The sequence below is a fragment of the Rhamphochromis longiceps genome, linkage group LG14 (assembly GCF_057381845.1).
Source record: "Rhamphochromis longiceps isolate RC_006_pf linkage group LG14, R_longiceps_female_GT1.1, whole genome shotgun sequence".
NCBI lineage: Eukaryota > Metazoa > Chordata > Actinopteri > Cichliformes > Cichlidae > Rhamphochromis > Rhamphochromis longiceps.
Window position 1 is genome coordinate 8058669 of NC_140570.1, and position 24101 is coordinate 8082769.

Below are 24101 nucleotides of genomic sequence, written 5' to 3' on the forward strand. Positions count from 1 at the left end.
TCTTTGGTGCCTCTCTCCTTACTCTCTCTCACACACCACTTTCCATCAGCAGGCCTGTGTGTGTGCGTGTGCGTGTGTCTGCAGCATACGCAAGTGGAGGTGGAGGCGGACCTGTAGGTGAGACACTGTAGGTAGGTAGTGTGGCCTGCTCCAAGCAGAACGTGTTTTTCACTCTAACTGGAAATTATCCATCTCACACCCACGCAACCATCCACCCACACACACACTCACAAATCCAGGAACACTTGTGTAATGCCTGCCGTGCAGTGCACGCGTATGATAGCATGTACATTTGCTCATACTCCCACACAGGCATGGACAGAATTCGATTTTTTTTTCAATGCTTTGCTCCCGCACAACTCTTACAGATATGAGTGCAGATACAAGCAGACATGTTGAGATGGACACAAATACAAAGATCTTATATATGATCCGCTGCGGATATGAAACCTTTTCCTGTGCCTTCCGTTCTTCAACACTGGAGTGGTATTTGAAAGAAAGTGTGGCGACTGTTACATAACATCACTTTCCATGTGTTTGTCTTTTGTTTATTCTGTCACTTTGCTTTTCTTAGTCATTTCATAATGGCCAGTTCTGATTGATTGAATAGTCTATAGTCCGCTGTTATCTCTATTTTTCTGACAATAATTGGAGCTCCGGCAGATGATCATTACAGCCCTTTAGTTATTAGTTTTCACCGCTTGTCCTGAATGTCTGCACCCTCTTCACTCAAGCATGTAGAAACCTAACAGCCAAACCTTCCCCCCATTCTGCCCTGAGCAATGCGGATGATCTATGAAGCCTGGGTTTATAACCCTATAAGCTTGTTTCTCTTGGCTCAAACATATAGGTTGATGCTCACTTCAATATAAGTCAGACTGATCAGTATCTTCCTGCCCAGTCTTTGCAGGGGAGGAAGGTCCAATTAAGAAGAAACCAATCACATTTCATCAACTGCCTTTGATATCTCAAGGGAAATTAGTCTTGGCAGTGGTTGTGGCCAGTTCAGAGGCATGCATTACATTATTCCCTCAGATCCACTATCAAATTAAAAGAGGCTGCTATTGCACCAGAAAGGATCTTTTTGATCACCTTTTTTTTTAATTTTTTTTTTTTATTTTCTGCTTTCCATTGCAGACTAATAGAGCACTGTAACGATTCAGTTCCTTCCAATGGTTTTTTTTCTCTTAATGATAACATTAGGTATGTAGAGAAGCAGGAAAATCTTTAGTGGTGCCCAAAATATGCTGAATTTCATTAACATTTCATGGTCTCTGATCATGGTTTGATTTACAAGATGTCTAAAAGTGGTGAGTTATTGATAACAAAGATAAAGACCTTCTATTACTTTCATTTAGATTACAAAACTGCATGTTTTTTTTCTAATTGTCCTCTTGTTATATAGCCATAGGGTTATGGTTTTGGCAAGCTTTGTAAAAGGGTGGGTATAAATCTAACAGGCACATGCCTGCTGAGGGTACATAAAATCAAAAAGTTATGTTTCAATTATTAATTTCTTTCTAGGAGTCTACTTTCCTCACTATAAGGATTTTTCTTTGGGACCATTTTTTTCTGAAACTAAATTCCAAAGTGCTTCCGATGAAAAATGAAAGCTGGTGCCACTAATGTCATTTTTCAGTGCTGTGAGGCACACAAACAAGATTTAGTTCACCTCCATTGTGTACAGTGGAAGTAAATACCTCAAAACCTAGACAAATAAATCCAACACTGTCTGAATTTAGATACTGAGTCAATCATTTCCTGGAATTACGGTAATATTGGACAGTTTTTCAGCCTCGAGATTTCTGTCCAGTGGCATTAAAAAAAATACTGGTTCTAGAAGAACTCCCTTCCTGTTTTCATGTTCTTGTCTAATATGGTTGAGATACTGCTCTTTACAGTGTAGGTTAAGTGACCCTCGAATACTGTTTGTAAAGTGGAATTAGGCTTTGATACAACACCTCAAGAGAGTCAATAGAAAATCTTTCTGCAGAACTGTGTTGTTGCCATTCATTTCCCTAAGAGGGATGTTGGACTAACTTCATGCATTGTGTGTATTAAAGAGGAGCTGGCAGACAATGGTCATCAATTTACCTTTGTATTTAAAGCGAGGTCAATGTATTGACTTGTCACCACAGAAGGAGCCTGCATCCTGGCACAGCTGCGGAGGCTTGGCAGCGAAAACCACTGAGTGACTGCGGTCATGTTTGCAGGTTTTGGCAGGCTCAGGCTTTCTCAGGGAGAGAAATTCGAGTGCTTCTGACTGGTGTACTGGGGCGTACGATTATGCTGAGGCAAGAGCTGCTCGCGAAATGTCACCCACTTTCCAATACTGTACGCAGAGCACCAGCATCCGGATGACGTGTCGACAGAGTAAGGTGTTATTGGATTGACCGGTCAGCTGAAAGAAGGATGTGCTGTCAAAGCCGTACAGTATGTGGGGGGAAGTGTTTATAGATCCATGCACTAATCAAGCTTCAGTTGACAGTTCATCAGAGGAAAAAGTGCATGACAGTCACACAAAATTTTTACAAGTCAGCGACAAAAGGGCTATTCAGAGGAATGTTTAAAAAAATTAAAAATGAATTCTCGCATCCATCTGTCTTATTCTCACTTTTTTTTCTCATCTTTATGACCACTTGATAAATGTCTCTCCTCTTTTCTCATTTCAGGAAGTACAATATTCGTGTTGAGGACATTATGGTACGCGACGTGCGGTACATCACACTCAACTGCTGCTACAGAGACCTGCATAACGTGCTGCTGACGGGCCAGCTCAAAACGCTCGCACTCGTGGAATCAGCTGGTACACACAAACACACGTGCACCATCGTAGAGATCAGTATAAAGTCTGAGTAACACATTTAGAAGTTTAGTTTCACGTTATTCCACTTGTTGATACACAAACAGGTTTCATTGCAATACATACACTTATTTCCAATGTCCAGATATTTTTTCTATAAGAAACCACATGACTGTATTTATCTGTGTCTACAGCACAAATAGAGACAAATTTTAAAAATGTGTGCATGTCTAATAATTAACTTCAAAGGTTTGTCTAAAAACTGAAATTTCGAACCACCAGGGGTCAATATGGAGCCTATTGAAAATCACCAATGTGTAAAATTGGTTACTATTAGCCCCGTTGTGCCATTTGAATGTTATTTCATACATTTTCTACAAAGTCGGCATCATTAATGCTTTGAATCAGTAAAACCTTGTTATTGCGTTGCATTTTATGATGAAATCTGCCCACGTTTACCACTGCTGAACACAACTTTTAATTAAATTAATTGTTGATTGATTGCAAAGTTACCCCCTAGATGTTCTTAGCCACTTTCTCTGATATGAAGAAAGTCAGAGCTCCAGCACTCCAGATTTCTGAGAACACTTTTGGCATAACTGCATCCCTCTTTTGACTTCAGAGCCACTGCATGGCTGCATAGCTGTGCTGATGTGTGGTTCAAAAATAACAACCCTGAAGTCGGTAACCAGTAGTCAGTAAAAACCTCTTGAGATTGTTTGCCTTCCACCATCTACTTTCCTTTCTTGTGAGTATGTTAGCTTGCGGGTGCATTCGAGGTGTGTCTGGCTATTTTATTTTAAGTGTGTGCACTTTGCACACAAATTAGTAGGTGGCCTGGATTCAAATTTCCAATGGGCCAAAATCGAGTTTGAAATGCGTAACTTAATGTGTCAGAATGCACTGGTTTATATATTTATGACACAGCTCTGTGCTGTAGTCTTTGTTATAACAAAACAGAATAAACTTTATTTGTCACTTCTGAGTTTCTGCTCAATTTCGAATGAAATCGAAGGCTGAGCTCAACACAAACTGAACACACAGCTCCCACTCCCACTGACATCTGTGCTTGTTAGCATACAGTGTGCACAGTCTGTAAACTGGTTTCGTTTGGCAAATCAAATTAGTCTTTCAAAAGATGGTTGTAAACATACACGGCAGACCCAGTGGCATTTTGATACTTTTTATTAATGCTTTGACGGTTGCTGTCCACAATACTCACAGAGCTGCAGCTCTCCCGCTGCCCGCTCAACATTATCACAACAACAACGCCAACCACAGGACCCAGTACAATATTTAATTCGGTGGGGTGTGATTGCGGATGCCGTGCAGGTGCGTCCACCTCCTCTGCACGGCACCGCAGGCCACGCCCCGCCACAATGGTCAAATTGGGCAAATCACTGGCCTTAAATGGGCATTGAAACTGCACTAATATTTCCCAGTGGCCCAGATTACTGTGTATAATTGAAATGTTGCCACTCATACTGTAGTATGAGTGACTACAAGCCCACAGAGAAATGTTGTATAACCCAACACTCTGTTTTAATTGGTTGTATTAATCTCAATTATCTTTAGCTCATTATACTTGTTGTCTTGTACATAACTCCATTCTCATTCTTGTTTCCAGCTGCAGCAGGTTGCTGCTGTCAGCAAAATAGCTCTGACATGCCCACTGCATAGCACAAAGCTGCATAATTCTCTGTTTGACACATCCTATATAAAAGATGAATGTTCTGGCTCTGAAAAGGTTCTTTTCACCTACATTGTTGTCAGTGATCAGGGACTACCATCAAAGCAAACAGGGTCTGAGTCATTCAGTGAGAAGTGCCATGCATGGGTCCCCTGATATTTAAAAAGAATATAAAGATTTGTTGTTATTCATGACTAAACACCCTACTTTAAGAGTACTAAGCATTCATTTAAATCAAATAAGAAAACAAATAACAAAATTTCAATCCATCCATTTTCTGCCTAAGCAGAGAAAAGCCCAACTGTATCCCAGACCACCTCCTCTAGATCACTGAGGTGTTCAAGGCGAGACATAATCACCATTTCTCACATTCATCTGTGTCACAGTCAGTATACGTTGTGTATGCCTCTGTCCTCATGAAAGGACTTTAAGATTTAAAAAAAAAGACCACTTTTTTGATTAATGTCTATCCATAATTGTCACTTTTCACCCAGACATCACACAACATTTATGTACCAGAATGCTTTACTGTCCTTTTAAGTGACATCTACAGTGGCACTGAGAGGGCAAATGCACTGCAACTTAAGAAAATACCAGTAAATAGAAAGGCGATGCAAAAGTGCACAAAATGCAACAGAAGTTGACTAAACCCCAATGTAAACAGAGAAAATACCTCAATAGCTTAAAAAAAACCCAAACAATGTACATTTGTGAAAGGCTGTGTTTGTTTTGCGCACAGATTTTCAGATTTTAAGGGCGCAATCCTTACAGTTCCCATGCAGAATGACCCATTCTGGGTCCTTTACATAACCTAAATGTCCAGTGACGTTTCCAGCAGATATTTAAAGTGAATAGCAACAGTTAATTGTTGACTGCCAGCTTCTGTGTGCCCAAAACTGTCCCTTTTTAATGTGTTACAACAAAGAGAGAGAAAAAAAAAAGTGTAAACTTCCAAGCACCCACCAGTGTGAAAGTGATATAAGAAACACAACAGTTATTACAGTAGTAAATCCTGTGTGAGAACAGTGTGCTAATCACCCCGTCTGATGTGCTATTCATGTCATTGTTTCATGCTGCTGCTGATGTTGCTGTAAGCGCACTAAAAACAAATTCCAGCGCCCTTGGTGATGTGCTCATTAGTTTAATTGATTGATTGACAAACCTGCCTGGGTGCAGGCTGCTGATCGCGCCGGCCGCCTCGCTGAAGTGCAGATTTGGTATTCCGAGCGCTGTTTCAATTATGCAGTCGTGCAGGAACAATTAGCTTCAGCATTTAAGCAAATACATAATCAGCACGTACTGTCACAAAGGCAATTACTTAAAGCAAGTAAGCGGCCACCCACACGCACACTCACTCGCACACATACACACACTACTTAATACACATCCACTGCATTCTTTGCTTTTGTTATGTAACTCAGCTGAGCTCTCTGCAGTGCTGCGACATGCGTTTGGAATTGGCTGCAGTTAGCTCGCCCTTTGTCCCTGAAACAAGTTTACATTATCTTCACTTTTCTCGCCTCTGCAAACTTGCTCCTCCACTCTTTTTTGTCTTCTTCTTACCTCTCCCTCTTCCTCTTGTGCCTCCTCTCCCAGAGTCAATGATCCTGCTGGGTTCCATCGAGCGTGCCCAGCTCCAGTCGCTGCTCTCACAGCAGCTCGGCCGTGCCAGGCGGCTGCAGTACATCAGGGAACGAGCCGTCGAGGAGAAGAAACGCCTATCCATCGTGTCGGACCCAGCCAGCGACGACAACGGCAGCCAGCGCACCAGCCAGGAAGTCCGCTTCCAGGTGAGAGGTTGCTGGATCACAGAGGTCTAGCGTTTTCACCTACACCTCTGTGAAAGAATCTCAGCACAGGTTTTAAACGAAAGTAACAAATTCAGCATTTTTATTTCTTCTACCTGAACTTGTAGGTTATTGATGTCTGAGAAAAGACAAACCTGCAGTGTCTGCTTACTAGATTATCTGCATGTGCAATGTGAGCCAGAGCCCCCAGCTGCCAGGCCTCTATAACACACTCTGTTCAGGAGACAGAGACCATGCCTGTTATATCTGTAATATTAAAATTTTCCTTTTTGATATCAGGTGTCAGATCAGGTGGCTTTGACCCCTCCCATAGTTATGCTGCTGAGAGATTCCCCATGATGCACTGAGCATGTCTCCTCTGTGTAACTACGTTGCATTTCACTAACTTTGTATCATCTCTTCTTGTGGAGTTTGTGCTTCTTCCTCTCTGTCAGATGTCTCTGACCCTTCACTGTGCATGTTTGATCTTTTGATCTGACCTGACCATGTTTATTGTTCACTTGTTTTTATTGCTTATTGTTTATTTTTCTCACTGCTCATTATTTTTCTCTTCCTTCACCCCAACTGATGGAAAACCCTGAGCCTGGAGGTTTCTTCCTGTTAGATTGGAGTTACTTTCCCCTCTCCATTGCCAGTGCTTGTTCCAAGGGTTTCTATCAGTATTGCAAGGTCTTGAATTTAATGAATGTGTGAGGTTATCTGTGTTTTTTATTTTTATTTTTTTAAAGAAAGAAATGGAAATGGGCAGCCAGGTAAAAGATAGATGTCCACATTGGTTGCAGGTACTGCACTGCAGTGCTTAAACTTGAGATTTATCTCCCTTTTCCCCATCTTTTATCAGTTTGCACTGAGTGGCTGAGCAGAACGCCCTCAGGCATGGATGTGGAAGCAGGAACAAGGAGTGTGTTTTGTGCACAATGCTCATTTCAGTCTCTTCTTTTCTTTGACTTTGTGCCTTCTTACCACTCTTTGTTACTGCCTGTAAAGGCAAATAGTTACATTGATGATTTTAAATTTGCTATAACATCAGTCATGCAAAGCTATGGCTGTGGAAGACTAAAGATATGAAGCGGGAATTGAACATAATGGGTCCCCTTTATATTTAAGAAAATAATATATACAGTGTAGAAAAGCATGTAGCCATGCTACTGCCCAGAAACTCTGGGTAATTCAGGATATTTAAAAATAGGCAGGTTCACATAGTTTCCCATCTACAGTAGGGTATACAAGTACCCTACCTTTTCTTTTTTCATAAAACTAACCAATATTGTTTTTACCAAATAAAAATATTTTTAGGTCATGGAAATGGCAACAGGGCAAGTCATTGAAGTCATGAAATTTTACAAGACCATCACAAGCATTCTTTTAGTTCTCAGCTCCTGCTGGTTTCTTTTCTTTCTTTGTCCCTCGTGTGTCCCCATGTGTTTACTTCCATTATGTAAACCTGCAGAAGTCCGTCACTTTCTCCACACTCACACTTTGAGTGTGGAAAAATAACAGAGATGCTGATCTCTTAAGCAGGATTGGACCTTTTTAATGCATTTTCTTATCTTTGTGTGTGTGTGTGCGTGTGGGTGCGTGCGTGTGCGTGCGTGCGTGTGTGTGTGTGTGTGTGTGTGTGTGTGTGTGTGTGTACGCACAGATCTCAACTGAGGAGTCGTCCTTCAGTCCCACTCGTCCAGTACCTCATAAGCCCCTCAAACCCGCTCTGAAAAGACCCTCTGTGGTGGAGCGACCCACCGAGCTTCCCACCAGTAAGAACTGCACTTGCGTACACAAACACACGCAAAAAACAGGAAATCCAAAAGAATCAAGAATAGAAAAATGTTATATCTCTGGAAGAAACGTGAGCGATTCTGTCTTTGTCTGTAAACTCACAAAATGCTAATAACGGCACTCAGTCTCTGGTCCTCACATGATTAATAAGCTCTTGCAGCTGTCTTCATCTCTAACTGTTTGTCTGCTTCGCCACAAGGTGTCAACACAGTGTACTCATTTTTCTATCTCACAGTTTCAAATGGCGGTTTTTGCTTTGTGGCCACTGTTAAATGACAAAACCGATAAGTTAACTAACAGAATGCAGGATTTGTACAGTGTCTTAACAAACCTGGCTTAGAATATCAAGAGTCAGTAGCCACAACAGGCGCTTTTGTACCTCTTTGTCCACTCTTTGTTTTTGTGCTGTGTCAGTGCTGGTGTGATTTCATTTTAGATGTTGGATTTTGTTAAGGCTAAAAGCTGGATGGCATATGCCTGCTAGTTCCCATTTCTGCACAAAACTTGACATTGATTAATTCCTGTAGGAATACACGTAGGCAGTTAGTACATACTCCTGTTGTATCTGAATTATTATTTATAAGGAGATGTCTTTATTACATATGCTATAAATACCATATATTCTATATTATATTTCTATACCGCTTTCCTTTTGCACCGTGCCACCAAGACAAAATCCTCATTCGTGTACAAGCTTGGCAAAAAACCTGATCATGTTTCAGATGAGTGGAAGAGGGTTGCAAAGCAGTTTACATAGGCAGTTTGGTTACAGTACTCACACACATAGCCTTCCAGTCCATTGAACACTTAAAATATAGGATTACAAACCAGACACAGGGTATAGGAGCAAAGTGAAAATGAAGACATCTGGAGCAACACACTTGTTTTCTTTCACATGTTGGAATGCCATTTCGATGGGAGAGGTGCTATGAGCTGCATACCTAAAAGGCACCTAACCCTGGTTCCTCTCTCTGTTTCAGGCCCACATGATCATTCGGGTATTGCACTGAAGAACCTTTTCTGCTCCAGTCCAGACACAGAAGCCCTGGAGGTGAGAGAGTCATGTCCTTGAATACACCCAACAACAACGGCGCCAACACACACACACACACACACACACACACACACACACACACACTGGCTCACATCCTGTTGTTCACACATTCTGTACACCCCCATAGTCCTATGCTATCTCTCACATACAGTCCTTCACGCTCTACAGTACAGTACCACGCACACACACACACACACACACACACACACACACACACACACACACACACACACACACACACACAGTATCTCAAACAGCTTCAATATAAAACCTCTTTCAGTTTGTCTCAGCCTTGCATCCTGCAGAACTTTAAAGGAAAGCTCTTCACTCCCGCATCACCCCATTAATGGCTTGTTTCATAGAAGTAACCCTTCAATTTATGTATTTTTTCTCAGTATTGCAGGGAAGTTTTGCCGTGCCTTAAGTGGCACTTTTTGCCAAGTCAGATTGACATTGAGGTTGTTGTTAACATTGTGTGCTTGTCTCTGGTCACTCCGGAAGAAAAACAACAACATGGAGAGCCTAATGTCTCCTGACATCAGGAGGTCTTCCAAACGGGTCCGGATATCCGTCGTGGTAAGAGCCACCGATCTGGGCCTGGAACTGCCTGTCAACAGGTTCATCAGTCAATCAACTGATTGTCACCCTACCATTCCATCCCAGGGCTAATCCTACATGCCGATGGATGTGATGATGCATGCCATCGTGCTAAAAAAGTGCAGAACATCGTCTTTCTTGTCCAGCCTGTAACTCCATCTGACCTCTCACTGCCTCTAGTCAGTGATATTATTGGCAAAGGCTGCCATCCATTCAGCTTAACCAGTTTCCACTGGTCCGATGGTCAGTTAAGGTTATGCAGAGTACTTGACCACTGAAATCCACTACTCCTGAGTGCTAATGCCAGCGATGCATCATTGGGACCTGTGTGCCATTGTGAACCAAATTGCCTTTTTTAGTTTTTGGATAAAAAGCATGATGTGGTATGCACGACACCACCAAGCATGCACTAGTTAATAGTAAGGGTAATTTAACTGTGCCCAAAAATACTCATAAATTACTCGAATATTTCATTTGAGTTTATTTAGAATTTTATCAAAAACTAATGCAAATCCTCAGATCCTGTGCATCAGATGAAGCCTTTTAATTGTATTAAAATGGAAATTCAATGGCAAAAGAACAGCCTACACCACAATTTCTGCCTGAAATAAAAATTTGAAAAAAATATTAAAAGTTTTAATCCATCCGCTCATTATTTGCTGCTTATCTGGGTTTGGGTTGCATGGAAGTCTAGACTTTCCCCAACCTGGCCCTCTCTCTTTTCTACTTTGTCTGATAAAAGTGAAGGGGCTCGGAAGCTCCACCCACCTTCTTTAGCAGAAGATGTTTGCTGAAAAGAAGAGGCAAGGAGTTTAAAGTGGCTTGTTTCAGATAGTGGATGAATTGAGGTGCTCCACCAGGCCCCAGTATGAGATCAAAAGAATTATTCTGACCCGAGTCCAGAAATTGGAAACAAGCATGTTTGGTCCAGTTTAATAAAACCTGTTTAATGTGATTCATGTTGCAAAATTTATTTGTCATTGTGGATCTAAAGTCTTCTCCACTTTGACATGGTCCAGCTACTGTCTTATTTTATTAAGATGTAGTGAAGCTGTGGTCAAGTATTCTTCAAGGACAATACTGTTCAATCATGCATGCTGTGCTGTCCATCATCAGCCGTGTCACCCGAGGCGTCCAATCAGTGATCGCCTCCCAGAGCAGGCTCTGCCCTGTTTCTGGTGTGACCTAAAATCTGGTGTTATCTTTTGCAGCCGACTTTAAAAGCTCTGGCGGCCCACGTCTTAAGTGTTCAGTGGGGGGGAGGGAAAAGTCGTGCTGTGGCAGACTCACCTGTGCATGCAGCATTAAATATCAGAATAGGAGCATCATATCTCTTCATTAGCATCAGGCACGTTTTAGAATGGCAGCGTTCTTAGACAAGCTCATGTGAAATGATGATGATGATGCATGAGAAGTATTGGGAAGTACCGGAGAATATCCGTGTAAACTGGAATGCTCATCCCGCCATCCAATTACTACAGCATGTCACTCAATGGAGCAAGTGTCTGATTATAAATTGAGAAAAAGGATTTGGCGACGTAGGATCAGTCAGCATTGCATGACAAATGATCAGACATCAGCAGACGACACCAATTTCTGAAAATCAAACACTGTTAAGGTCAATTAATCATGTATTCTGATAGAATAAGTTCACATTTGTTCATTAATTACCATCAATGATTTATTCATAGTCTAGCCTTTGTCACATCAAACTGTCACATTGTTTTTCACTCATCACATGTCGCTTCATTCACTAGGAGCCACCACCCAGCCTAAAGAGTTTCTTTGCGGTGAGCATGTTGTCCACATTCCTTTGAAACATTTTTGGTTAAATGTCTGGTTCAGACTAATATTCAAAAGCAGTATATATAATTTTTCAATCTTTTGATTCAAAACTTCAAATTGTTGTGTTATCATCACAACGTAATCAAGCATACCAAGCGCACTGAAAAAAGAAAATAGAAAAGAGAAGACCACTTTATTTTCACTCATACTTGGCTTGCAAATTTTGAGTCCTGGAGATATTAGTTTGTCTGGTTTCTGTAAGACTTTAGTGGAGCACCGAAATGTTTATTTGTTTGTTTTTTAATTAATAACAGCTGAGCCGAATGACCAATAAAAAAAATTAGGTTGAGTATTTACTGTAGCTCGGGTGTGCTGAGCTGTAGCCCCTTATCTGTTTGACACACACTGCAGAAAGCAAAGCGGTCGGTGAAGTGACGGGTGGAATTTTACAGGAGCTGACAGTACGGTCATTGCAGTATGCCAAGCAAACAGTCAAATCACAGATTTTCTGCAAGAAAGATATTTCTTTTTGTTTGAAAGGCGTGGCGGCATGTGGGAACAGACTCGTACAAAATAAGCTAACTGTGCCGCACAGAGTCAAACACAGCCCAATGAGAATCTTCTCTTACATGTAGAGAAATATGTGAGTGGCATTAACAGCTGTCCATTCATCTTCTGAAACACACAGGGCTAACACGGAGAGAGAAAACCATTTGCCCTTACCTTGAAACATGTTTTCTATATTTTAGATTTTACGGGAAAAAATGCCTTCCGACAATATTAGTCGGTGTTCGTGGACCAAATAATGTGTGAAAGGGATGTGATCAAAAATGTCTTCTTTTTTTTTTTCTTTTTAAGCAACTCTAACTCCTCAGGCCTCGGTAACTTTTAAAACTCAACAGAAATGAGTTCAGTGGATAACCAAACAGGTGAAATTAAAATGAAGTGTTACTTTTCACTTCTGAACCAAAATGAAACCTTTTTAAGCACATTTTCAAAAACTGGTCTTTAGAGACTGGCCAGCTGGATTAAGACAAAAAATGTATGTTTTGAGGGGGTTTAGGCTTTGGTTTTGGGTTGACAAGAGGGGAACATAGGCAAACGTCCCTTCATGCTTGGTTACAGTGGTGTTTGATCATGAGACAGAGACCATGTCAGCAGAGAGTATTTGGCATTTCAGATATTAAGGGGGTTCTACTGAAGTGCAGTAGACAAATGACCCTAAAGGAAACTCAAAAGTAAAAGTCCTGACCAAACAACCGTATGTGATGGTTTAGGAGTAAGAGCGTCCTGTGCTTCTGATTCTCAGTCATTATTATTGTGTCCGTATGACTCTATTAGCACTGTTAATGATTTAGACTTGAGGCACTAAAAGGGCCACATTAGTTTCACATGTCAGTGACAATTATTGAAGTGTGTACACATTTTCAATCACTGAAAAGCACAGAACAGTGTCACATCATTTTTCATCTATCGCTTCAGGGGCCATGTGCATAGCCGTGGTGTACAGCTGATGAATTACACTGTGAACAGTTTTGTTGATAAGTAAGGAAACCCACTGGCAGCATTGTGCTTTTAAATTATTCACTTTCCCCATCAAGTTCATCCACTGGCTCTCGAAGGGCTTTTTAGCACAATATCCAGTGTTAAATATTTTTGGTTTTTAACTTTCTAAAAAACTTTCTAAAAACTTTTTTAAATACAGCTCTGTTATGAAATGATTTCTCTTGGCTATGAAGTACCACAAATGCTGTCCCGAAATGCAACATTTTGGTTCCTTAACACATCCATGCTGTGCAGTAACACAGCAGAAGTCAGACTTGCCTTGAGGAACTTAACAAAAAGTGTGAAATTAGTAACAGAGGAGGCATGCTGGGAGTGTTTTTTTTTTCTTTTTCTTTTTTTCATTTGATGGCAAAAAATTTGAACCCCAAGGCATGACACCATGGCAATATTTGTGTGGAGCTGCATGGTGGCAAAAGACCACAGAAACTGTAACGCACAGGAGGAGTTTTAGTTTGAGGTGAATTACCAAAATAATTTCTTCAAGTGTAGTAATGGAACAGATTAATCAAAGTGAAATGTGGCCTGTTTCGCACATTTACAGAAGTGTTGCTCATTGTACGCGCCGTTTGTCTTTGAGGCATCAGTTACGCAGCAGCGCATCATGCCTGCTCTCTGAATGTTTAAAAAATCCTATCGATCGCATTAAGTACCACAAAACAGGAAAAACCTCCAATAGTCATCACTGCTACACACTTATTCTAATTGTAAGGAAATTTAAATCTCTTTATTGATTTGTCACAGCATGATTTTTATTTAAAAAAAAAAAAATTCCAAAGATTTTTAGGCATCTTTCAACAAACACCAACAGCAGATAGTTAGATTATAATTTCTTTGATATCTAATCAAGTGGCACATAACTGAACAGCTACATACCATAGAAACAGACATTGATTCATTTGTGTGAAAATATAATCCAATTAATGCGAGAATATGCTAAAAAATACTGTGGCAAACCAAAACCACTAGCCATATTTGTCACATTGTTTGACACAAAAATGTAAACAGATTTCCTTAACACTCCCTAGCATAGTTATTTACTTGTTTATTTACTTGTTCATTCATAACATGGTTGAAGGGTGTTTCATGATTTATGAGATCGATGTTTATCAATTAGCAGATTGTAAACACAAACCACAGTGACTTTTTTTGCCACAATAATTAGTTAATGCAATAAACTAGGTTTTTTTGGAGAAATGGAATGTAAATGTGCCTGTCTCTAAAGCACTATGGGTCAACTTGAGCTGTTAAAGCGTTTTATAGGCTAAAAAATCAAATAGACGTGACAGTCAACACAAAAAGGTTCAGAAGTTTTTCATACTCTGTTTGAGGTATGTTTTTCATTCCCCCCAAAAATAAATACAGTTAACACAGTTCAGTAGGCTGCATACTGAATTTAGAGGATGGAACTCATCATGTCAGTATCAATCCAATACCAATACAAGCGTTGGTTTTGATTGTAGCGATATTTGGATGAATCTGCCCACCTCTGTGTTATTCAGTGGTCATTTATTGGTTTTGCAGTGAAGCACACGCAACATATCATTTGTGGTCTTTGTAAAGAAAAACCCGACCCACATCTGAAGCCACACAAGTCCCCTTGGTTTCAGCAATAACACTTCAGTTTCTGAAAATACATAAAAATCTGTGGCTTATGTGAAACTGTTTGGCCATCTGGCAAGCCAGATCTATTGCACAATATATAAAACCAAGTTGGGTATTATTATACCCTCGGGGGACGAATTAGTGCAGGAATGTTTTTAGTGGTCCCATATTATGTAAAAAATGTATGTCCTGCCTATACTTTTAAGTGTTTAATTTCTCGTGAAGACCAGTCAAGCTTCCAATGGTCCTCATCTGCCACTGCCTGATGTAACTTAATAAAGTCCAATGATTTGTTGAGTGCACCCATGAGGAGCATACTGCATGGTCAGTGGAGAGACAGATGGTGCATTATTAGTGCAGTGAAGTTTTGGATGTGTTAAGTGAGCCTAGAAGCATGTTGGTCATTATTGTCTTGCAGTGAACCAATTAGTTATGAACCCCTGTTGCACACACACAAGTGTGAGCATTTAACTAGGCCCGCAGGCTTGTTTTTCCTGTCATCAGGAGTTATTAACATTCAACAGTGTATACATGCACATGGCAGAGGGCTTTGCTGATCGCAGCGCTGCTCTCAGTCTGCCGAGGCTCTGCGGGGCCGAGCAGGAATGTGGACAAACAAATTTAGCCAATTGTTGTTCCCTCTCCTATTACTTCTGCATTACGCCCCCATGGCAGAAGAGAGATCAGTTTATTACTTCTCCCCTTGCAACAGCTCCTCTCTCTCACACTTCTTCCACTTGTCGTTTCTGGCTACAGTTTTATCTTCGCACCTCCATTTCACACTCTTTGTCCAGCTCTGTGACTTCTCCAAAAGCCCTCCTCCCATTGTCGTATCTCTGTTATCTCTCCGCACCTCCCCTCACCACCCGCTCCCCTCCTCCTTCTATCTAGGCGGTGAAATATTGATGCAGGGTAAATGACATCAGTAGTCTGTTTCAGAGAAATGATGCCGCCTAGTCTCTCTGTCTCCTCTCGCTGTTTTTCTCATCATTCCCACCCCAACTCTTGTGCCTTCGTAATGCTACCATGCTTTATTTATGATGCCAGTGGGATAATTTTTTGACCCGTCACTTTTCTGTCTTTATTTCTTTCTGCTTTCTTACCCAAGTTTCTCAACCAACATGTGTGCTGCTTTCTTTCTTGACATTTACCTACATGGCAGTGCGCATAAATGTACATCAATCAGGACAGGAAAGACAAGTTGTTTCAAAATGCTTGTCTTCACTCCCTGTTGCCCTAAGACTGTTCTGTGTGTGCATGCGTGTAATGAGTCCTCTATCCTAAACTGAATTCTGACTAGCTATTTGACTGTTCACACTCCACTGCTTCAGTCTGGGAGAATGAGTGGAAACGAGGCAGCCGGGGACAGCCAAAAATGAGGAAACTAGTCAGAACCTACTTTTCTGTTCTAATATGTGCACATAACACCAGCTGCTACCTTTGAAAACAATTAGAGAAAATGATGATGGTGACAGAAGACAAAACCAAACAGCAAACTGTCTGCACTTGCAATATATAAATGGATGCAAAGAAACCTGCGACTGATTGGAGGAATCGTTTGATGTCAGCAGTTTTATCAAGCTCGCGGGCGGGGGAAAAAATCAGGATTTCACTAGTTGTTTGACATGTTTATCCAACATTATTATGACAAATAACTCGAAAATTTCACAATTATCAGTGATGCTGGGAGATAATGATCTAAGATGCTGTGACATCTTGAGCCTCCAAGTGCCCAGACCAATTACATGCATCACAGTGTTACTGGCATCCAGCTGCACAAAACTTGGGGATGTTTCATTATAAAAGATGATGCAGTTATGTTCTTCTTATTGTTCAGAACTCTAAATTGATGCTTCCCATTTAGTACTTTCTACCAGATTGATATTTACACAGAACAAGGCGATCATCTGAAATGACACTTGATTTTGAAATTATCTTTCAAATTTTTGTAGATAAGGTAATTCACGAACTGCCTTAACAAAAACACAGACATACTCTTCCAGAAATACCAGTAACACTGGCTATATGTTCTCTGTTTTTTCTTGACATTAGGATAGCATCATTGGATATAGGGCTGGGCCATATCATACCGTTCACTGTAATACCGGTATAGTGTTCGGCAATGATAAGAAAATGAAATATCGCGATAGAATATGGGTAAAACGCACATGTGCAGTGCCTTTGTTTTCATACGCACATGGCGGAAAAAGTATGGCGACGGAGAATGAGATGGGCGAAAGCGGATCGTTGAATGAATCGGATGAACCAGAATTGGTTTGTAAAAATGCTGCAACTTCAGTGGTGTGGAACTGGTTTAGCTTTCGTCCGTCACATACACATCAAAGCACTATTTTTGGTAGAGCATGCTAGCGGGCCGTCGTTATTACCGTGTTGTTTGGAAAATACGGCACACTTAAAATCAATCCTTTGATTTTTCTGTCGACAGTGCCCCTTATAATCCCGTGTGCCTTATGTATGAATTCTGGTTGTGTTTACTGACCTCGAAACGTTTTTATGTGGTACACGGTGCGCAGAAATCTGTCAAATGTTTTAGTACGATTTTGCTAAGCTACGAAGCTGCACCGCTTGATGGATTGTTGGAGCATTACAGCTACTGTAGTCAGGAGCCTCACGGAGTGATACGTACTGTGCTTCAACATAATATTACCGTATTGTGTGTGTATAACCTGTTTTTAAGTTTTGTGGGTATTATACATGGTTATGCTGAGGATATGTCGGCCAATTTCCACTGGAAACGCCTTTTGGTTAAACTGTCAGCAAGGAATTTGCATTTGCACTCTTGAATTTTTATATAACTTTAATGGACATAAAAAAACAGCTGCTTGTTTTAGTGAAAATACATTGATGGTTTTTGGGGGTTTTTTGCACTAATAAAGTTGTGGAGTTGTAAAGTATTTTGTCTAGTGTCAATTATATCGTCAGTTATATCGTTATCGCAAATTTTCAAATGTATATCGTGATAAATATTTTTGGTCATATCGCCCTGCTCTAATTGGATAGTTCTCATGTATTTTATAATGTATAAATGCTACTTCTTGCAATATATCTCCCTATTTATGTATTTCTAAACAAGTGAAAGTCATCCCAGTTTTTTAATTTAATTCTGTAATTTGTTAATAGCTTTTAAATGTACAGTAGTCCTAGCTTTGCATTTATTCATAGAAAACAATAACTTTCAAAAGAAAAATGAACTGGGCTGAAATAGAATATTAATTAAACAGTAAATACAAGAGCAGAGCGGTAGACAGCAAGTCCGTAACAATAACTATAGAAAAGCATACAAAAATTAGCAAATCCTGAAATCAAAACTACTTTCACCTACTCCTTAACTCACAGCAGGCAGCTCCACATGTTTGATGTGACTTGTGTGCCTACGCACCAAAAAAAGCCATAAACAACTACACTTATTACTAAAACAATTTAAAAAAAATGTAAAAGCAATGTAGATTTAGTTCACATAAAGACGCTAGTTTTAAACAGTCTCGTACCAACTAGTTGTTACAAGAAGCTAGTAAGGACTTGAAAACAAATCTTTTGATTTATGAATCGCTGGTCCAATCTAATCTGACTGAAATGACATGAAAGAAGAGGATTATTGGCTACTAAAAGAGTGGCAACCAGTGTGTAACAGGAATTATATGTATACAGACATCAGAGAAAACCTTTTATTAGAAGCTGAACTCAGGCCTGGTCCCAAAGAGAGTCCAAGAAGACAGAATGATTAACTTCATTAAACACAAGGTTAAGTCTAAAGGACTAAGACCAGTGATGAGTTTGGCTGATAGTGCTGAACAAATGTCTTGAAATTTTTGTTCTGGGTGGAATGAACATTCTCACTTTTGTAATGATCTCTGTCTGCCTGAAATGGTTGTCTGTCTAAAACAGACACAGATTACAGTACGGGGCACATTCTTTTGTAAAAATTTGAAACGGGGCAGAAATTATTAAAGTCATCAGGGTCAAGTGTTAGTCCTTTCAGAATGGGTTCAATAGCAGCAAGTTCTTTGTATTACAAAGACACTGACTCCATTAAAATTGTCCTTCAGGTATCTGATAGGAAGAATATTCTGGGGACAGGATGAAGTTTTCATTTCCTGAATAATTTCAGACAACACTGCAGAGAGGGTGAACTTATCTAGAGAAAATGAGTGTGACATGCTGGCTGTAATTTGTTTTGAGGGTGAACTGATTTGATGTTTGATATCAGAGGTTCAGTGTGGAGAACTTAGTGCTGGTTTTAGTCACAATATTAAAAAGATTTACTCATCCCCTTTTTCACAACTTTAACCAGCAGTCGTAACAATGTGTCACTCCACAGTTTCGTTATTGTTCCACTGTAGTTGAATGAAACCATTAATGATGTTACTTTGAAACTATGTTAAAGTCTTTCAAGCAACTATATTTGCAATGTTTCCCTATCGTGCCATTCAGTGCTGTGTAGTTGGAGAAAGAGCATACAACACTATACTGAGTATAAACACAGCCCATAAAACTTTATGGCACCTTTTATAATCACTGCACCAGTTGTAACAGCCATTCAGAGGACAGAGAGCAGCAGGGCCCTATTTAAAACCCCAGTCCAAAGACCAGAGACCCACTACAGTGCTTTCAGGTAACATTTTAATCTTACCTGAAAGCAACAAGCTGAAATTTGATTTGGAGCCCGCAAAAGTATAAACAACAAAAATGAACATTGCAATGACTTGACCACATCTCATGAGATCTGAGCCTCAGACTGTATAAAAAAAGATGGCCTTAGTCACCATTTTTAGCACCTCAAGTTTTGTATTTTTGGCCGTTTTGTTTTTCTTGAAGTCAAACAATAAAATATCTAGATAAAACTAGGGAATTGATTGACATTGCTAATGCAAGCACTGGATGATTGTTTTCAACAGTAAGGGCTGTAATTTACTTTAATATCAAACCTTATGCAGTGAAAACTTACAAAAAGTATACGCAACGCACCAGCACTACCTTGAGCCTCAATATGAAATTTTAAATGGGTGAGTAGACGTCACCTGTACAAAGCTTCTTCTTGGTTACAGGTTTTCTGGATATAATGTTAAATGGAATCCAAGGGATACAGGATTTTTATGAACAATACCAATATTTCTGTCATTATCAGCTGATATTTTTCCTTTCAGACCTACAAAACATAAATAGATGTCCCCAATATTTGTTATGTGTAGTTATTTGGTCCTTTGTGTTCTGCATGATTCTGCTCTGATGAGCTGGTGGTTAAGTCCAAGAAAACTCAACAGCCAGGCAGCACATGGTCGTGGTGTTCCAGACACACAGAAAGTGAATGAATTCTTTAACCTCCTAGGACCTGGCGTCCACATATGTGGACATCACATTTTGGTAAATGGCCTGTATTTATATAGCGCTTTACTAGTCCCTAAGGACCCCAAAGCGCTTTACATATCCAGTCATCCACCCATTCACACACACATTCACACACTGGTGATGGCAAGCTACATTGTAGCCACAGCCACCCTGGGGCGCACTGACAGAGGCGAGGCTGCCGGACACTGGCGCCACCGGGCCCTCTGACCACCACCAGTAGGCAACGGGTGAAGTGTCTTGCCCAAGGACACAACGACCGAGACTGTCCAAGCCGGGGCTCGAACCGGCAACCTTCCGATTACAAGGCGAACTCCCAACTCTTGAGCCACGATCGCCCCATGGGTTATTTAGACCAAAATACTCAATTTTGCTCTACAAGGGCCTGATATCCACTTATGAGGACATTATACTGCTACTGTTCTATCAAAATTTTAAACGAATATCCTCATATGTGGCTCTTATTTTTCTTAAAAACAAAAATAAGGTAAAATAAAATAATAATCTGGTAATTCTTTGTTTTTATATTCATCGGGCCCCAATATGCCCAAATATCAAAGAGAAATTAAAAATGCATGCTGTGGAAGAGTTCGGGTCCTAGGAGGTTATGGTCAAATGCTCAGAGGTGAATAGTTTTACTCTAAAGCCATGAAAGACAGAAGCATGATTTTAGCAGTGTCAGTATCAGCATGTTATTGCTGTTGTGATTCATAAATATTTGTGACATTGGGGGCAAAGTATTGTTTTGTAACTTTTGGATAATAAAGTAAATGTACTTAAATTTCTTCACTGCCCTATGGATGGTTCCACTGACTCAAAGTAAAGATGACTGCTGTAGGAGGAGCAAGTGAAAGGGCAACAGACCCTTTGACTTTTTGTTTGATCAAACCTGCAGCACAACAGGCGATAATGGTTTCATCAGCCCATTGTCAGCACTCTGGAGCTCAGTGCCTCTCAATATGTCTCTGTGCACTCACATGCTCATTCAATTCTCATTTGAATATGCCCACGCAGTTTCTCTGAATTGACTGTCAGTGTCACAGAGACTCGAAAACTTTACCCTCCCACTTCATTCTCACACACACACACACACTTCTGCAAAATTGCAGAGATTTGGTCTTAGTAGAGCAGCTAATCTATCTAAAAGCCCCTATTTCCTATGCAGAGACCCACCCCCCTCTGCAGAAACCTCCCCAACTTCCTGTGTTTTACATTTGACCCCTGGAACAACGGTGTGTCTTGGTGACATTCAGAGCGCCCTTGTGTTGTGTGACAAGCAGAATGATCAGTGAGACAGAGGAGCTGAAGTGCTGTAGTTGCGTCTACGTGTTTGTTTTGTCTCATAAACTCTGCTTGCATAATGCTACAGTAGGGCACCTCTTTCTACCCCACGGCAACAGTTGCTAGGGTTACCGACAGGTCGGCCACTATGGTGATGAGGATAAATGAGCTCAGGGCTTCCATCAGCCCTCGGGTCACATTCCCCCTGCCTTTCTTTATGTCTCTCTTTCTCTCTCACACACACATGTTGCGCTGCGTCCAGTCCTGTGAATGTAAATACCTGCACTCAAGCACACAACTAAACACACACATGCTTACACACCCCGTGGTAGTGCACCCTTCCACTCAGCTGTAAGTTTCCTCTCAGCCAGACCTCTGTAGTGTTTTTGGTTTATCTCTGCAAAGCACAGGGTTGCTAGTTTGACTTCCGCTCGTCAAACCGTGCCTGCTGCGTCCGCCTGTCAGTTAAGAGCTGTGAGTTCTGAGCATGCCGCCAATCCATCATTATAATGATCATCTGCTCTGACATCTCATACATCACATCCCCCGCACTCATTAAATATACTGTAGTCGCTCCTTTAGTCATTCATCCCATTTCTGTCCATCTGTCTCGAGACAGCGGCGCAGTACAACACTTATGATGTGATGCATGGGCAATTATGTGTCATTTAGCCTTCTGTGCACAGATGTAGTGAAGGGGGCGCACTTAAAAAGTACAAGTGAATATTTATGTAGGTAATAACCCACCGAGGTCCATTGTTTGTCACCCATTCGTTTACTTTTGTTTGCCTGTGTATTTGTGGCATACAGACTGTACAAAGTACACTGGTTAGCTTTATTTTCTGTACTGACTGTTGTTCTGTTGCTTCTCATCTACAGGATGATGGAGATGTGGAAGATGACATGACCATTAGAGAGGTAAGATGCACAACCAGTCCGAGCAATGAGAGCGTAAGAGATCAGCGTGTTGTTTTGGCGAATTAAAAAATGGAGGCACTGCAAAATTTTTCACTTCATTAGGGGTACTACACAGCCAGTGAAAACACAGGAGGAGGTTTGTCAAGATGGGAAAATAGTCCCTGGTTATGTCATAGTGATATCATCAGGTTATCTCATCTTGCATGCATAGGCTCCCTGATTTTTAAAGGTAGCGTGTTATTCTTTTCCTCATTTCCTGCCTGATATATACCATTCTAATAATGGGTATTCACATTTACCATGGCCAAAGTTTTTATAAATGAGGTCAGTATATGTACAAGTAGTCCCTGTGGGCCCAAAGCTCAGCCTTCATACTGCTCTAAATGCTGTTTCAAACTCTTGGGTCTTTATGATGTCATTGAGAGGGGCTATTCCTCTTATCTCCTCAGATATAGTCTTAGATGCAAAGTGTAGCCAATCAGGAGAAAGTTGGCTTAAAGGGAGAGAAGCTTTGAAAGTGATTCATGCAGAGCAATAGCATCAGAGAATAAAATAATAAGGTTAGAAATGAATATATTAGGTCCTCTTTAAAGATGCTGGTGGTCACAGGATGGTTTAAAAGCTCTTTCAGAATAAACCTAAAAGTCATCTGTGAAAAAAAAAAGTAAGTATTATCAAAATTAGCATTAAATAGTCTTTAATAATGATGATAGAATTAATTCTAAGTAAAGGAAAGGCATTTTATTCCAACTCTGTCCAAATCCCATTCCAATACCAAAGCACCCAGTTAATTTAGCTCTTAAGTACTGTCAAATGAGTCACCAAAATGTATCAAAGTCAGAACTAGTGCCGTCTCTGTTACTTTTATTTGCAGTAAGTTATATTTGGAGGCCTGCATATGTTCTGCGACCTCACCACCCTTCCGTGTGGATACATAAAAACCTGACGAGCAGCAAGACCAATAACACACCAGAGCAAGATTTAACATTGATAAATGTTTAAATAAACAGATTTAACATTTATCAATTCAGAAATGACATGCAAAAGAGAAGCTGGGCTGAAGGTGGGTTTCAAAGCAGCTTGCACTTGCACAACACCTATGGGCAGGTTAACTTTTAGGAGCGTGGCTCTTACAAGCTAGCCAATCAGACAAGTTGAAGACTGTAACGTAAGCCATCAGACAATTTCAACCCACCTTGAGATTAGCTAGTTAATCTCACCATGCTATGTTGTTTTCAGTTTGAAAGCGGTTCAGTTTTCTGCCACACTTGGACATTGTACTGTTTAGCATAATGTTTTGGGGTTTTTTTTTTTTTTTAAACTATTTTCAGGGGAGGAATAACCTTTAGTGATGCGAGGACACGTGAGATTTTAGACTCAGTAAACTACAGTATGTTTTTAATGAAGATGCTGTGGTATAACTTCGGCTATAACTACACAGACAGCACTGAATCTGTTGAGCTGTCAAGTGCATTTAGTTTTGTTGGTCTTAGAAATCTATGTTTTTCTGACTGCAACTTCAGCCTCCACTTTGGTGACATCACAGCCTGACAGTCTTGGCTTTCTAGCTTTTCTCAATATCCCCAGATGGGCCTATTACCCTGGAGTCTTATATTTTTGGATATGACATCATTCATAATTCATCCATCAACAGCACCTCTCATTTCCTCTCTATCAGCCACACATTCCTCACACTTTGCCTCTCCAGACCTTCCCCAACTTATCGTTCACCTCTCCTACATCTGCCATGTCACTGCTTCTTCTGTACGTCTCCCTTCCTTTTTCGCCTCTCACCTTTCCCTTCATCTGGTGTTGTAGGCCTCGTTATGATTTATAGAGTCATTCATTGTGGTGCCT

General features: G+C 40.5%; 1 protein-coding gene across 1 annotated transcript in view; it reads left to right on the top strand.

The window, feature by feature from the left end:
- LOC146653510 (chloride channel protein 2-like) overlaps positions 1 to 24101 on the top strand; it is a 175654-nt gene that overhangs the window by 139591 nt on the left and 11962 nt on the right. The window contains exons 16-22 of the mRNA XM_085379842.1: positions 2673 to 2806; positions 6090 to 6283; positions 7944 to 8055; positions 9058 to 9128; positions 9633 to 9707; positions 11486 to 11518; positions 22206 to 22244. Of these exons, the coding sequence (XP_085235968.1) occupies positions 2673 to 2806; positions 6090 to 6283; positions 7944 to 8055; positions 9058 to 9128; positions 9633 to 9707; positions 11486 to 11518; positions 22206 to 22244 (658 nt within the window). The remainder of the gene's footprint in view (positions 1 to 2672; positions 2807 to 6089; positions 6284 to 7943; positions 8056 to 9057; positions 9129 to 9632; positions 9708 to 11485; positions 11519 to 22205; positions 22245 to 24101) is intronic.